The 15,335-nt window shown below is 38.3% G+C and overlaps 1 protein-coding gene across 1 annotated transcript; it reads left to right on the top strand.

Moving 5' to 3' along the window:
* Positions 1 to 2,211: 2,211 nt before the first annotated feature.
* On the top strand, positions 2,212 to 10,743 carry LOC146319793 (glutathione hydrolase 5 proenzyme-like). Its single transcript, XM_084727841.1, has 12 exons — positions 2,212 to 2,758; positions 3,965 to 4,092; positions 4,182 to 4,277; positions 5,174 to 5,360; positions 5,460 to 5,620; positions 5,862 to 6,008; positions 6,209 to 6,324; positions 7,342 to 7,526; positions 8,469 to 8,560; positions 9,548 to 9,654; positions 9,836 to 9,946; positions 10,252 to 10,743. The coding sequence occupies exons 1-12, from the start codon at positions 2,592 to 2,594 to the stop codon at positions 10,396 to 10,398; spliced, it is 1,644 nt and encodes a 547-aa protein (XP_084583967.1). The 5' UTR covers positions 2,212 to 2,591; the 3' UTR covers positions 10,399 to 10,743.
* Positions 10,744 to 15,335: the final 4,592 nt, after the last annotated feature.

The following is a 15,335-nucleotide window of genomic DNA, read 5'->3' as shown; positions in this document are numbered from 1 at the left end:
AGAGACCCCGGACTGTTGAACACCTGAACTCGTATATCAAGCAAGAATGAGAAAGAATTTCACTTTCAAAAGTTCTATCACAGAGACAAACATGCTGCTGTCACAACTGTTTTGGAAAGTGTTCACCTGTGGAATGTTCCAAACAGGTGTTTTTGAGCATTCCACAACTTTCACAGTGTTTTGTTGCTCCTATTCTAACTTTTTTGAAATGTGTTGCAGAATTCAAATTCAGAATGAGTGTATATTTACAAAAAAACAATGAAGTTTATTTGGTTTGAACATTTAATGTCCTGTCTTTGTGCTATTTCCAACTGAATGTTGATCGAAAAGCTTTTGCAAATCACTGCATTCTGTCCCAACTGTTTTTGGAACCAGGGTTTGCACAATAGGAAGCAGTTCTTGTTCTGTCAAATGTCTTTTCAGATGACTGCACTGGATCCAGCTGTTTGTGGCAGCCAGATCAAAGAAATGCAGTAAAGATTAAGCTGAAAATGTCAGATGCAGTACAGCTGTGTATTGCTGTTGCACACTGGATGAATAAAAACTCTAGCCGGATGTGTGTCATGATTCCTGTATCCACTGTTGCCACGCAAAACCCAGACAGATGCGCACAGCTGTCTGGTTAATTGTCATACAAAGTTTAACCACAGGGTGGAGCAGCTCACTAAGCAGTTACAACAAGACAAGTTTTCAAACAAAATGCCAAAAATCCAGTGCTGCCAAAATGGAAATGTTAAATAAACTCTTTTTCTTTGGTATTTGGTTTGTACTGGACATTTTTCAAAGTTTTTTGACCACTTACAGATAAAATAAAGACTTGATTAATTGATAAAGTAAGCAGCAGAGTGATTAGTTGTGGCTCTTTGGTCACTTCTTTTGCATTGCCCTGATAATCTCTGGCTGACTCGACTCTGCACTGTAACCTCCAAAAAATTGAGCCAATAAGTTGTCACTTTTTTGGGCTTGATAAACTTAAAAGTTGGAGGCTTAAATATAGTTAGTGTTAAATAATTACAGTTAATTACAAATGATTGAGTAAAAGAACTCAAATATTTTCAATAAATGAAACTTTTCATGCACACCTCTCATTAAAACAAGTTAACACACTGTCAGAATAAAAAAGTTGAGAGAACTCAAAATTTCAAGGCAGTTTACTTCAACAGATTTAGATTTTTGAGCAAAACCCAGACTTTTGTTTTGAAAATTTTTAGTAATGTTTTGTTGGCATCATTCACTTTTCTTCTTCAGACAAACTTGAATCTTTGAGTTTTAGAAAACCCCAAAAATGTGCATTTCAAAAATTGTTGAGTAAACTCTTTGAAGTGAAAGTGAATGATGGTGAATAATTTAATATTTTCACTTGCAACTGATTTTCAAGCACACAAATGATGACAAATCAGGTTCATAATTCACTGTGAACATTTTTTAAATACAAAGATTCAATTTTATCTAAAGAGGAAAAGTCACTTTCCTCAAAAAAAGATTAAAGGTCTGCAAAGTTTATTTTTTATTTTTAGTTTATTTCAAATTTTGAGTTTTGAGAGTCTGAGATTGAATCAAAACTGTAAAATCTACTGGATGCAGTTGCCTTGAAACTATGAGTTTTCTCAACTTTTTAACAGTACACAAGTGATTAATTTTAAGTATAAAAACATTATCTCATGTTCAGTAAAGTTCCCAGTAACTGAAAATTCTTAGTTTTTCTTTTTGGCTACTTACTACACTGAATTAATTTGTGCATTTGGTTTTAAATTGTGGTTTTACCTGAAGTCTGAATATTTACAGAACACGTACAGCAACACAAAATGATCATCAAACTCTCTGTCAGTCTGACAGGTCTGGACCAGTCGGTGTGTGTGTTTGGTATTTGTTGTTGTTTGACAACGTTTTCCACTCCAACATTAAAAAGGTCATGACACTAATAAAACCTGTTTTTAATGTATGTCACAGCATGAGGGACAAACAACAACACATGATAAATGCTATCACTTCTCCTCACAATGTATTATTTTATCAATTAACCACATTTCTGTCATGCTATTATTAAGTGTTATCCTTGAGACATTCAACCTGTTGAACTGAACTGAGTAAATCTTTAAAGACCATTTGAGTTTTGTCGGCCGTATAAATAACAGGCAGCATTTTAAAAAGTGTATATATTTTAAGTATCAGAAAGACACACAAACTGACTGTGAGGACACACAAAAGTACCATAAAGAGTCACAAAAGTATCACGGAGAGACACAAAGGAAACACAGCGAGACACTGTGTCTCATCAGTTGGGATGTGGTCCTATAGAGAGGACGTGGTTGGGTTCAATGCCAGAGATCTGAGGTCAAACCCCTCCAGGCCTGACTCAACATCTGGGCCCCAACTGTTCCCTTCCACCCTTTTGCGCTCCAGACGGGGGTGGAGCCAGGCTGTGCGGTGCACGCCCCTTCTGATAGGGTGTGTGGCGCCACCTGACTCCAGATCGGCTGTTCGCTCCTGTCAGTCAGTCAGAGAAGTTGGACTGTTTCAGAAGAGATTACCTGTAAAAGTCAGAGATGAAACTTTAATGATCCCCGCGGAGGTGTTGGATAATATCAGCCATGGCGAGGTCAAAGGCGAAGGTGTTCGGGTGTTGCGCACTGATGCTGCTCTGCCTCGTTGTTATAATTGTGTGTATTGCTGTGTTTGTGAGGCGCAAGTGTCCGGATGGCACCTTCTCCAGAGCTGCGGTGGCTGCAGACTCGTTGAAATGTTCAGAGGTTGGACGGTGAGTGACAGTTCACTTTTCAGTTAAGAAAAAAATGTCTGTTTGTCACTTTGTGGTCAGTGAGGCGCTTCTGAAGAGCAGAAGGTTTTTACGCACAATAAACAACAACAAACTGACTTAGTGCATAATGAAAACTTAAGTGTATTATATATATAATTTAAGAATACAAAAGTTATTTCAAGTACACATCAAAATAGACTGTAAGTTATAATTCTCCAATACATATTTCAGTTTACTTAAAAGAAGTGTACTTGGTCGCACTTTATTTGACAGTACACTAGTAAGACTTAACAAGCTGTACTTTGTATTAAATTAGAAAAAAATAGAATGAATTTGTTCTTTATTAGACGGTATTAGACGCTTCATATACTTTCTAACAGGGTAATATGAGACAAATTTTAACAAAAATGTACCGTACAAAATTAAAAGGGAAAATACTCTTTAGTTTACAGTCGTGTTCGGTTGTAATGTGTCTCAAATGAGCTTTAAAGGAAGAACCAATAAAAGGTCTAATACTGTCTAATAAAGAGTTAATGTTATTTCTGGTTCTAGTTCAACATACAGCTTGCTTCGTCTTATCAGTATGCTGTAAAATAAAGTGTTTACTTCCTTGTGAGTGTGTTGTAAATTGAGCACTAGTTAGGTTTACTAAAGTGCAAATACTTATAATTAATTTACTTTTGAAATGTATAATTATTTTCATGTCCTTCATATTACAGTATTAGTGTGCTTTATTGAAGTGTACTTTTATTTCACTTAATTAGAAATGTATTTAAGTATGCTCAGAAAACGTGCACTTCAATATAAGTTTATTTAAAAGTTTACTTTAGTGTAGTTTGAAAAAGCAGCACAAAGCATGTGTAATAGTGCATACACAAGTATATACTTTTAAGTATACTTGAAGTTGGTCCATTTTAGTACATTAAATATTTTTTTTCCTACATTTTAATTCCTTGTTTCGACAGAGCAATTTTCAAGTTAACTAATCATTAAGAAAAAACTTAACTTGTTAGAATTTACAGTGTATTTAGTTTTCACTATTCTGTAACAAATGTTTCTCTGAACCAAATTCAAGTCAGTGGAAGATTTCATAAACAAGGGAGCTGAAGGTGTTTTACATAACAGTACTATATGCAAAACATAAACAAGCCACTTCTGTACTGACCTGCAGCCGACACGGTCTGTGATGAGTCTGACATCTTTCAGGGACATCCTCCAGAGAGGAGGCTCAGCAGTAGATGGAGCCATCGCTGCGCTGCTGTGCACCTCTGTCATGAACCCACAGAGTGCAGGCATCGGAGGGGGGTCCATATTCACAGTGATGGACAGCTCTGGTAACAGCCACATTCATTCAGCAGAACTAACCAGTGTCCTGCTGCTGTGGAGACAAAGTCAAGTGATTATATCTGCTTATTTTTCAAAGGTAAAGTGAAAATCATCAACTCCAGAGAGACTGTACCCAGGAACTTAAAACCTGACCTGCTGAAGTCATGCCCCAAGACCTTCCAGCTGCTGCCAGGTTTAGCTCAGGTTTTTTCCTCATTCTTCAGAGCTGAGCCGTTCTTGTTTTCCTGGTCTGTTGGGTATTAGGTTACTAGGCTACTGGGGTGGGAGGCAGGGAGAAACCTAAATATTTTGTTTCCTCGATCAGACTCAGTTCTTTTGAAGATTTCAGTGCATCTGGAGAACTTCTTTTACCACACAAGAGCACAAAGTTAAAATATTTAGGTTAGCTCTATGACATTTCTATAAAAAGGTCAGGTTCAAGGTTGTACAAATGTACCAGAGAGATACAAAAGTACCACACAAAGACAAAAAGCACCACAAAGAGAAAAAAAGTATCACAAAGAGATAAAAAGTAAAATTAAGAGACACAAAACAACTGTGAGGAGACACAAAAGTGCCACAAAGACACTCAAGTACCACAAAGATAAAAATGTACCACAAAAAGACACAAAGTACCACAGAGAGTCTGGGATAAAGTAAATATTATGATCTTTCTATCAGACTAATTTCTCTTAAATTATTCAGGATGATTCACATCTGGGGAACTTCATTTACAAAGTTTTAAGTATTTAAAGTTAAAACATTTATGACAAGTCTGGGGCTGAAGATACCATCAGTCCTTTCTTGGACATGGAAGTCTTTAGTCTTTGTCATGCTGGTTTCCTATGCAGGAAAGTCTGATTGTATACACACTGCGGGTCCAGGAGTCCTGACGTAAGAACTGACCACCAGCTGAGCTCTCAGCCAGGACCACACACAGTGGACCAGAGGTCCTAAACTAGCCATTAATCTTGGTGCAACATGTTGTAAATCTGTTTTAGAAGACAGGAGAGTTTAAGAGATGATGAAAAATACTAAAATTGGTGATACCACAGTTTCCCATTGCCCAGTCATTTTTCATCCCTTCAGGTAGTCACTGGATCGGGGTCCCAGGTGAAATTCGAGGTTATGCGGAGGCACACAGGCTTTATGGGAAATTGCCCTGGCCAGAACTCTTCAAACCCACCATCAAACTGACCAGATATGGATTTCCTATCCCACAAATCCAAGGGCGATACATCCCGTACATCGATACGAATAAGACCCAGGCACTACGGTACCGAAGACACCCACAGTATCACTCAAAAATATGATAAGCAACACTTCTCCTTTCTGCATTTAAGTAATATTTTCTTTCTTTGTATGCGTCCTTTAGAAAGTTGTATTCAGACAAGGACGGGAACCTGCTGAAGACTGGTGATATCATTAAGTTTGAGAAACTGGCCGACACTTTGGAGGCGATTGCAAATCACGGGGCCGAAGCTTTTTACTCTGGAAGAATAGCAGAGGATTTAATCCGTGACATACAGGAGGCAGGTAGTGTCAGACGGGCTTCATCATGCTCTCTCTTCTCTTCCCACCGTTTTCTATCTCTGCCTGGAACAATGATCTAATTACAAATGAACAAATCAATTGGGTGTGTAAAGCTCTGCAGTGATCACTCACAGACTCCAGTTTGAGCTGCCTGGATCCATTAAAAGTCCTGATCATGTGAAGCCGAGATGCGTTTTATTCAGCTTTGTTCAGCAGAACCATTTATTTCGATGTTTTTGCTCAGGAGGAACACTGACGATGCAGGACTTGGCAGAGTATAACGTTACTGTGACTGATGCGTGGGCTGTTCCTTTGGGAGAGTACCAGATGTACATACCCCCACCCCCTGCAGGAGGCATCGTCCTCAGCCTCATCCTGAACATCATGAAAGGTTCCTGCTTTACACAGACTGCAGAATATATAATGAAACTTGTTATCGTCATGAGATGAACAGAGCCATGTCAAATTAATACTTAAATTAGTCGTTACATGTGAGTTTTTTTTATCTTAACAAAGAGGCTGAATGATGGTGTAGATATGATACATCTTTGGAATTGAAATGTAAAATCTGAATAATTGTTTTATTTACAGGATATCACTTGAATTCAGATGCTCTGACAGGTGAACAGAAGACTCTGACATATCATCGCTTTGTTGAAGCTTTAAAGTTCGCCAATGGATTAAAGAAACACATCCGCTCAGAAGAAGTAAGTCTCAGCTGAGGGTTTCACACAATGTTGCTGTATATATCAGCATTATTTTTAAATAACTTAAAGGTGCAGAATGTAAGAATATGAAACATACAACATGTACAACAATGTACAATGTTTGAACTGTAATGAGAAGTTCCCTGATTTTCTCTGAGAATTGATTTCTATAGAACCTGGAATTTTTTTTCTTGGAAAATCCAAATGATGTGACGTTCATACGTCCTGAGTGCTTCTCTTCTACCCTCCATACAGCACCAACAGTGTGCAACGCTAGCTAACGTTAGCTTGGAAACACAGTCTGCACCAACCCAACACAGAATCCATATGAAAAGGTTTTTGGTAGAACCTACTGAGTGTGCTCTAGATAAAACCCTTGGAATAAAAGAAATGTTCTTGTACAACTCTCTGGTTGCATTCTTGTTAGTATCCTTAGAAAAGTAGAAAGGTTCTGGATAGAATCTTCAGAGCTGGTTCTAAGTGGAACCATTGCACCATAAAAGGGTTCTCTGTAGAACCTCCCACAGGGGGTTTTAGGTGAAACCTTTCACAGATGGTTCTAGGTACAACCCTTTATGCTGGGTTCTTAGTAGAACTCTTTGAAAGGATTCCAGTTGAACTTTGATTTAAAAAAGTTCCAACAGGAACCAAAAATGGTTCTCCTATTGGGACAAACAGAAGGACCCTATATGGTTCTAGTTAGCAGCTTTATTCCTACAGGTGTATGTAACGCTGTCAGGGAACGTGGAACATGTTGCTGTGGAAATAAAACTTTGACTGAGGGGGAACAAATACGTTTGTTTGGTATATGTAACATTTTAAAGATTTTTTTTTCAGAATGATTAATTAATTAATTGATCACTGATTTTATCAATGATCAATTAAAGAAACAATTGGCAACCCTGTTGAGTACAGTACAGTACTGTTGGCCTACTGAGTTACTTTCCACCAATGGAACTATTCAGTCAGATTCAGTTCTGATTTCAGTTTTCTCTTCTCTTTCTCTTTCTCTCACAGATGGCCAAGAAATTCACAGAGGACGGCTTCGCCAACCGCATCCGGAGCTTGATCACAGACGACAAGACTCATGATCCCCAGTATTACAACATCACGTCATCTCTGGACAGCGTGGGCACCACACACGTGTCTGTGCTGGCTGAGGACGGATCGGCTGTGTCTGTCACCAGCACCATCAACCACATGTCAGTATTTGAAGCTTCACAGTGAAAAATCAAGGATTAAGAAGTTTTAGGAGATTATGGAACAAGGAATTGAAAATATGGCAGTATTCACAGTCCAAAAGCTGTTTATAACAACACGGTTAATTTATACTAAAGTTTATCACTCATTCTTGAGAATGGGGACAAAACTATATTTCGACGGGGGTCAGATTTTTTACTCTTCTGTTATGCTGGAAACTGTTTTTAAAAGATCAGTGTAGACATCAGCTCCGTCAGATGGAAAATCTGACAGAGCTGACATCTTACAGAGTCGACATAATGTTCAGTTTTTTAATTTCACAGCAGAGTCGTAGTGAGCGGCCATTTTATTTTTAAAGTGTCTCAGAGTTCTACACATTTTTTAATCATAATTCTTATTTAGCTTTAATTTAGAAGGACTACAGAGTTGACATGTTATGTTGAGACACATCTGATTGAAATGCTATTTAATAAATTTGTATAAAAATAGAGAGTTTACCTTTTTTAAACCAGGAAGTGAGACAGGGGTCCTTAGAGTATAGCTAACCCTTTCTATGCCTGATTAAATTTGAGGGAAATCAGAGACACAACTTTAAAGGGCCAGCATTTTCATAAAAAATATATATTTCAAAACAAAGATGATTTAGAATAGCACATTTCACCTATGTTATCAGCAGATTTTCAAAGGTCACTTTTTAAATTGTTTGAAGTTGTGAATTCTTGTCTGGGACAACAGAGAGCAAGTTTAGAAATTAAAGCAAACTAAAACTTTTCATAAAGAACATATATTTAATGTATAAAAATCCTTAAAGAATAAATTTTCACCCCCCAAAAAATTTAACTGGAGCGTTGGTATTAACATTTTTTTTATTTTTTAGGATATGATTTGTCCCAATTCTAAAGACTGGGTGATATATAATATTTAGACATATATTTTTCTCACAGATTTGGCTCGAAGATCTTCTCCTCGAGCACCGGAGTCATCCTCAACAACGAACTGTCCGACTTCTGTGGGAGAGTCGATAACATCGCTCCCGGTAATCAGATCAGCATGATATATTTTACACTTACAGTTAAAGGTCCAGTGTGTCAGATATGCAGGGATTTATTGGCAGAAATGGAATATAGTATTAGTGCAAAATCACCTGAAAATAAGAATAGATGTCTGTCTTTTACCTTAGAATCTACAGAGGGCCACTGAGGCCGCCATGTTGAACTGCCATGATTCTACAGTAGCCCAGAACAAACTAAAGGCTCATTTATGCTAAACATTCACATAGAGCCTTCTGTCTGTACTCAGCAGTTTAGCGGCGTAGCAAAGAGTTCAAAGATGAAGTTGTAAAAATCTGAAAGTTTTGGAAATAGCTAATCTCTATAGAGTGCTGCAGGAATATTAGCATCTTCAGTTCCCTCATCCCTCTTTTTTGCCTGAAATACGGTCAGTGATTAACACAAACTGTTCATGTTTTGTTCTACGACAGAAAATACATCAGTAAATATTAGACTTGTGAAGATTGAAGCTTTTACGTGTCTTAAGAGAGGCGGTTGCTAACAAGTAGCTAAATAGAATACAGGGTGGTTATCGCAGATGTTAAAGGTCATCACAGCAAACAGGAAGTCATGTGACTGTGGTATACTTCACTTATAGACTAATAATAGACTAAGATAATGTTAGCTTATATATATATTTTTTCTCTTAGTCTAAGAGTCTACGAGTCTAAGAATCGTAGATTCTTAGTCTCGTAATAAAAACCCTGGAAAAGTCGATCAGCATGACAGCTAATAGGAAAAGCGTATTTTTTTTTTGGGGGGGGGGGGGGGGGGGGGTGGGACTGTTCACTGCTGTCTGATATCAGACAAAGGTAAAGTCGCATGTCAGAATAAATGCCATCCTGATGCACGCCTGTGATTCACATCTTTCAAAGGCTTGCATTTCTAATTGCTTTCTTCTCATTCTTTTCACATCGATGTGTCTGAATTGCAGCCGTCTGTCCTGTCAGTCAAGGCCTTTGTTGTGTTTGCAGGAGATCAGCCTCCCTCCTCCATGGCTCCCGCTGTGCTGAAGTCTCAGTCAAAGACGCTGGTGATTGGAGGGACTGGTGGGAGTATGATCACGACTGCGATGGCCTCAGTATGTATCCAGGGCAATCACACTAAGTGCCATTAGGATAAATTGCCGCAGACTAATGCCCCTCACTGTTGTCATAGCAAGTGCCGTCTTCACGAGTGTCTTCAACGTGTCCATAATCCATTCAGTATTCATCATTTTCCCATCAGGCAGATTGCAATGTATTGTTCTGTTTCTCTTCCAGGCACTCATGAACCACCTTTGGTTTGGAAAGAGCCTTAAGGACGCCATCGCTGTTCCCATTGTTTTTGTCGACTCTCAAAATGCAGTCAAGTTTGAACCCAAATTTGATAAGGTAACACACTAAATACATTTATTTGTACTAAAGCAACACTTTACATTCATGAAAACGTAAAAGAAACCACTGTGTTAGAGTTTACCAGGACGGGATACTCTACTATCTATCCATAATAACTACTACTACTACTAGACTTCTATCTATATTATTGTCACAGTAAAGTAGCCTCAGAAAACCCTGAAATATTCAAGAAAACAGAAGAGAAACCACCATTATTTAATTTATCAAGCTAACGTTCAGAGTCATTTAAATCCAAACAATACCCAACCCTACTTGACTCTTCTCTGCTCTTTGCCCTTCAGGACGTGATCGATGCTCTGAAGGCTCGCGGACACCAAGAAGAACCTGCAAAAAAATTCTATAATGTGGTCAATGCTGTGGAGAAGGAGGACGGATGTATCAGTGCTGTGTCTGATGCCAGGAAGCTGGGCGAAGCAGCCGGTTACTGAGACCATAATCTTGGAACCAGTGGCAGCAGACATCCCGAGGACGGACCCAGACTGCGTTTTGGCCAGTGCCTCTTTTGCTCTCCGCATGGACTGTTCACCTACATGCAACCAAAGCCCACTGGAACGTGATTAGAACAGAAAGCAAGGATACCAAAGTCTTGTCCCTTGCCTACAGATTACTGAGACCATGAGTCTGGAGGGCCCAGAGGTTACAGAGACCTTCCTGCAGCAACAGACCCTCAAAAGCTGCAACAGATGGTGTTTGTTCTGCTGGAAAATCATTGAACAAGGCACAGAATAACAGGTCTGGACACTCACAGGAACATGTGCTGTAGCAGTTAAACACGTGGCCTCTGAACAGAACTAACTGTACCAGTGATGAGATGGATTTTACTGTGCAAGAACAAACAGCTGCGACTGTACCTGACCTCCTGTGACTCGTCTCTTCAGCTTGTTTGTACATATTTTTAGCAAGTTCTTTCTATTCTAAAACTGTCAAATCATTCCATTTTTCACATCAGGTGCGTTGACAGCACATTCATGTTAATATCTGAGAGACACAAAACAAATCAGGATATTTTGTCTCATTAGATTACATTCATAGCAGATATTTTCTGGTATTCCAACACTCACCATCACTATATGAGCTGTTAATTGAATTTACAGTGGATGAAATATAGATATTATTTGTAATATTTAAAGAAAATATGCTGAATTGTTTTTTAAACTTCTTTTATACTTTTATGAATACTCTGCTAAAGGTAGTATGTGGAATTTTCAGAAAAAATATATTTCAAAAAACAATTGGTGGATGAAGAGTTAAACATAAATAATTAAAAGGACAAAATAAATAAATCTTTGCTGCAATCTGTGACAATCAATCAATAACTGTTGGATGCACTGAAGTGACCCTCAGCTGGTCGGTCAGTCCCTTTAATCTGAGGTCGCTGCTATTGAATTCTGCTCAGTAAATCTGTTCCTCTGTGCTGTAATGTATTCTGAACAGTCTGACTTCTCTGTGCTGTTTTTCATAAATTATTTTCCATTTCTGTGCTGGAGCATGCAGCAGCTGGAGCAAGATAATCAGATCAAATAGTGACTCATAAAAACAGGAGAGCTGTTTCCGTAGAAAAAGTTTGTGAAGAAATATGATGTCTCTGCTCAAAGGGCTACATGGGAAATGTTTTCAATTCACACGATAAAAGCAAAAGAAAAATTGATTTCTTTTTGTTGTTTGACTCAGAATCCAGGGAAATAAATCAATCCTGAAAGGAAAAGGTCAGATAATCAGATCCTGGTGATTTCTGAGGTGGGTTCTGTTGCCCTGTCACATGGTATTTGGACCTCGGGGGGTGTGACAGTCACACTGTGCCCTGACCTTATACAAGCCACCTGTTGCAAATGCCACATTACCATGTCTGGCAGCAGGAACAGAAATTTGCCAGGAGACAGTGGTGGGTTTAGATTGTCTGAGGGGCAGGGGCAGAAAAAATAAAAAGGGCACCAGCTGTATGCAGTGGGGCACCAGCATTGCTGAAAGTCATGATGCACTTTATCACATTTGGCCCTGGAAGGGCACTTTATCATGTTTTGTCCACTGTAAGGGCACTTTGGAGGGCACTTTATCATGTTTTGTCCACTGTAAGGGCACTTTGGAGGGCACTTTATCATGTTTTGTCCACTGTAAGGGCAGTCTGGAGGGCACTTTATCATGTTTTGTCCACCGGAAGGGCACTCTAGAGGGCGCTTGATCATGATTGTCCACTTGAAGGGCACTCTGGAGGGTTCTTTATGATGTTTTGTCCACTTGAAGGGCACTTGATCATGATTGTCCACTTGAAGGGCACTTTATCATGTTTTGTCCACTTGAAGGGCAGTCTGGAGGGCGCTTTATCACATTTTGTCCACTTGAACGGCACTCTGGGGGCACTTTAGATTTTATCTATCATAGTGGCATCCAAGAGGGCACTTTTGCAGCGTTTATTGACAATAAGGGCCTTGGATCCACCAGTGCCAGGAGAGGATTATGGGTAGGGCCTCATGCGATGACCACCCTGCCTTTCTGATTATCGGCAGCAGCTCAGGCGTTTCCCTGATAGTACACAGCGGCGCAGATGATCTGCTGGCTCAGAAACAAGTGCAGCACTCCAACCAAAACCAATCCCAAACTGCCCGGTCGGTCCGAGCTGATTGCTTTTATTGCCCCATTTTGCAGCCTAATCTGCATAAATAAATCTGTTTTTTGTGAGCAGCTGCAGGTTGTGCTTATGAACCAGATGTTGCAAACATTCAATGCATTCTTTTTTTTTTTTCACTCTGGAGACCTTCAAAATAAAACAAACCCAGACACCACTTTTTGGGTTTGGTTTGGTTCTTTTTATTGGCAGTCAGTGTTTGGCATGAGACAAGAACACACAGGCTACACGGAAGAGTTTGACGTTGACACAGGAAACGTACACTACGAACCAAACGGACAGTGCTCTCCATCACTCAGATTAAACATTTCATTTTAAAATGTGTCCCCTTACAGTATTAATCTACATTTACTTGACTATTTTCTGTTTTATTGTGTCATCCCATTGGCCACATCCCTTTTTGTTTACTGTTCAGGAGGTCACTGCGCTTAGATTCATAGTCATCAGAGTCATTAATATAATTACTGTTGGACAAAAGACAAAACACCAAAACAGTAACACAAATAATCACAGCAGTAATCAGACATTTTACTGTTACAAACACATTCAACAAACACTTAAACATTTATTAGATATCAGGTGATGCAGGTACATGTGGTTTTCACTGATCCTTCTAACAATCGTGAGCCATTTGGTCATCATTTCACCTTAAAGGAATAGTTCAGATTACTTGATGTGTTGCTGTCTGAGGTGTTTATCCACAGTCAGTGTGTTACCTTCAGTAGATGGCGGTCGACACGCCCCCAATTTGGAGAAGCAGAGCGGGGAACCAGCGTGGAAGCTAAGCAATAAACTGCTGTGGACAGGGTCAGCAACATGAGACATTTTAGCCAGTTTAAGAAAGTCCACCTTAAAGTATCAATGTCAGTTTAAGTGCATGCTATATTCAGAATATTTTCACCACTTTACCTTACTGTCAGACAGCCTTTGCTGACAGGAAACCATGGTTATATGAGCCAACCAGATAGCCCTGTTGGCCACACAAATGCATGAAAGGTTTGGATATTAATTCAAAGTGTCAGACCAATCAGTTCCTAATTATCTAAGCAGATTACATAGAGTAATACATACTCTAAGGCATAGTTCACCCAAAAATGAAAATTCAGTGATTATCTACTCACCCTCATGCTGATTGAAGGTCAGGTTTAGTTTTATAGTCCACAAAACACTGCTGGAGTTTCACAGGAAAACAGCGTCAAAGGTAAAAACCAAACCAAACATAACAAAACAAAAAGACAGAAAATGTCTCTATACTGCTTGTCCGGTGTAATTCAGGTCTCCTAAAGCCCCAACATGTCGTTCACTTGCGTGTGCACACTGTCACAACGCACACACAGTTTAAGGTCCTACATGTCTATTTCAGCCCAAACCATCATTTTATTCTAAACCTTACTGAGAACTTCTGTTGCCTAAACCTAACTGAACTGTTACAGAAAACAGAATATTTAAAAAACAGAGTGAAACCGCTGTTATATAAGTCATTATATCGCTCTTTCCAAAGTCACCAAACTCCAAAGGTGAAATCAGTCATTTTACCTCAGCAGAACACAGGAGTTGCTGGTCTGCCGCTGCTTCGATCTCCTACTTAGTTTGTGTTATTAGGTGACTTTAGAGTTTTAAAGGGTTTAGTTTAGATTCACCAAAGTCACAAAAGAACACAGACAAACTAACAGATCGAGGCAGCGGTAGACCTGCAACTCCTGTGTACTCTGGAAAAATTATTGTTTCCGCCTGTGGAGCTTGGTTGGTTTGGAGAGAGTGATATTTGGCTTAAATAATGGCTGTGTGATGGCAAAGTAAAGCAGTGAAAATATTCTAAATATCACGTACATTTACTCTGATTAGAGGCCAGATATGTGCTGATACGAAAACTTTTTTTAATAGAAACATAATGCAGATTGTATTTATTTGTTAGCTTTAAAGGCAGCATTTTATATGTTTTTAAATATTCAATATTTACTTTATTTGTGTTTTTTTAAAATAGTTATTTATGAATATTAAAGGCTTAAATCTAAAGGTCACTGTTCTTTTGCAGAATCAGTAACATCTTTTAAATCACTTCTTAAAACACGTTTTTTACAGATTTGCTCTCACATGATGTTGATTTTTAATATCTTTTAATCTTTTTATTCCTTTTATTTATACCGACATTAAGTGATGATTGACTGTTGTTTTCCTTTTATTTCTATTTATTCTTACTGACGTGTTTTCTTGTTTATTCTGTTCTTACCTCTTTAACATTTGTTTTATTTTTTTCTATGTTTTGGTGTCTTGCTTTCTGCTCTTTTTCTTCTTCTGTCAAAGCACTTTGTTAACTGTGTATTTAAAGGTGCAATATAAATAAAGTTATTATTATTATTATTTTTATTGTTATTATTATTATTATTATTATTATTATTATTATTATTATTACACTGTAAAACATCCTGCCTCCATCACATATCTTTGACACAAGGGTTTATCACTTTTGAGGGATCATCGCAAAAAATGGGTGTTTATGTTTATCCCTCTACGGTATGCATTATGATGCCAGTGTGTAAAAAGTGTTTTGTAATGTTTTTTTTATTTGTTATAAAATAGACCAAGTAACAGTATTATTTTAGGGTACAGTTTATGGTGCAGTGCCTTAAAGCAACTCTGTGCATAAATGTTAGGGAATGAAAAAAAGATTGTTTGGATAACATTCATTACATTTAAATTTATGCCATTTAAAATTGAAAAACATTGAAGATGAACTTTTTT

Source organism: Lutjanus erythropterus, chromosome 10, assembly GCF_056507025.1.
Source record: "Lutjanus erythropterus isolate fLutEry1 chromosome 10, fLutEry1.hap2, whole genome shotgun sequence".
Classification (NCBI taxonomy): Eukaryota; Metazoa; Chordata; class Actinopteri; order Lutjaniformes; family Lutjanidae; genus Lutjanus; species Lutjanus erythropterus.
This window is presented reverse-complemented; position numbering and strand designations above follow the sequence as displayed.

What these genes read in the sequence shown, in the direction of transcription:
- LOC146319793 (XM_084727841.1), top strand. Translation starts at nt 2,592, where the DNA reads ATGGCGAGGTCAAAGGCGAAGGTGTTCGGGTGTTGCGCACTGATGCTG. An exon ending in GACCTTCCAGCTGCTGCCAG is followed by an intron (nt 4,278 to 5,173) that starts GTTTAGCTCAGG and finishes TCATCCCTTCAG; the next exon opens with GTAGTCACTGGATCGGGGTC. An exon ending in AACACATCCGCTCAGAAGAA is followed by an intron (nt 6,325 to 7,341) that starts GTAAGTCTCAGC and finishes TTTCTCTCACAG; the next exon opens with ATGGCCAAGAAATTCACAGA.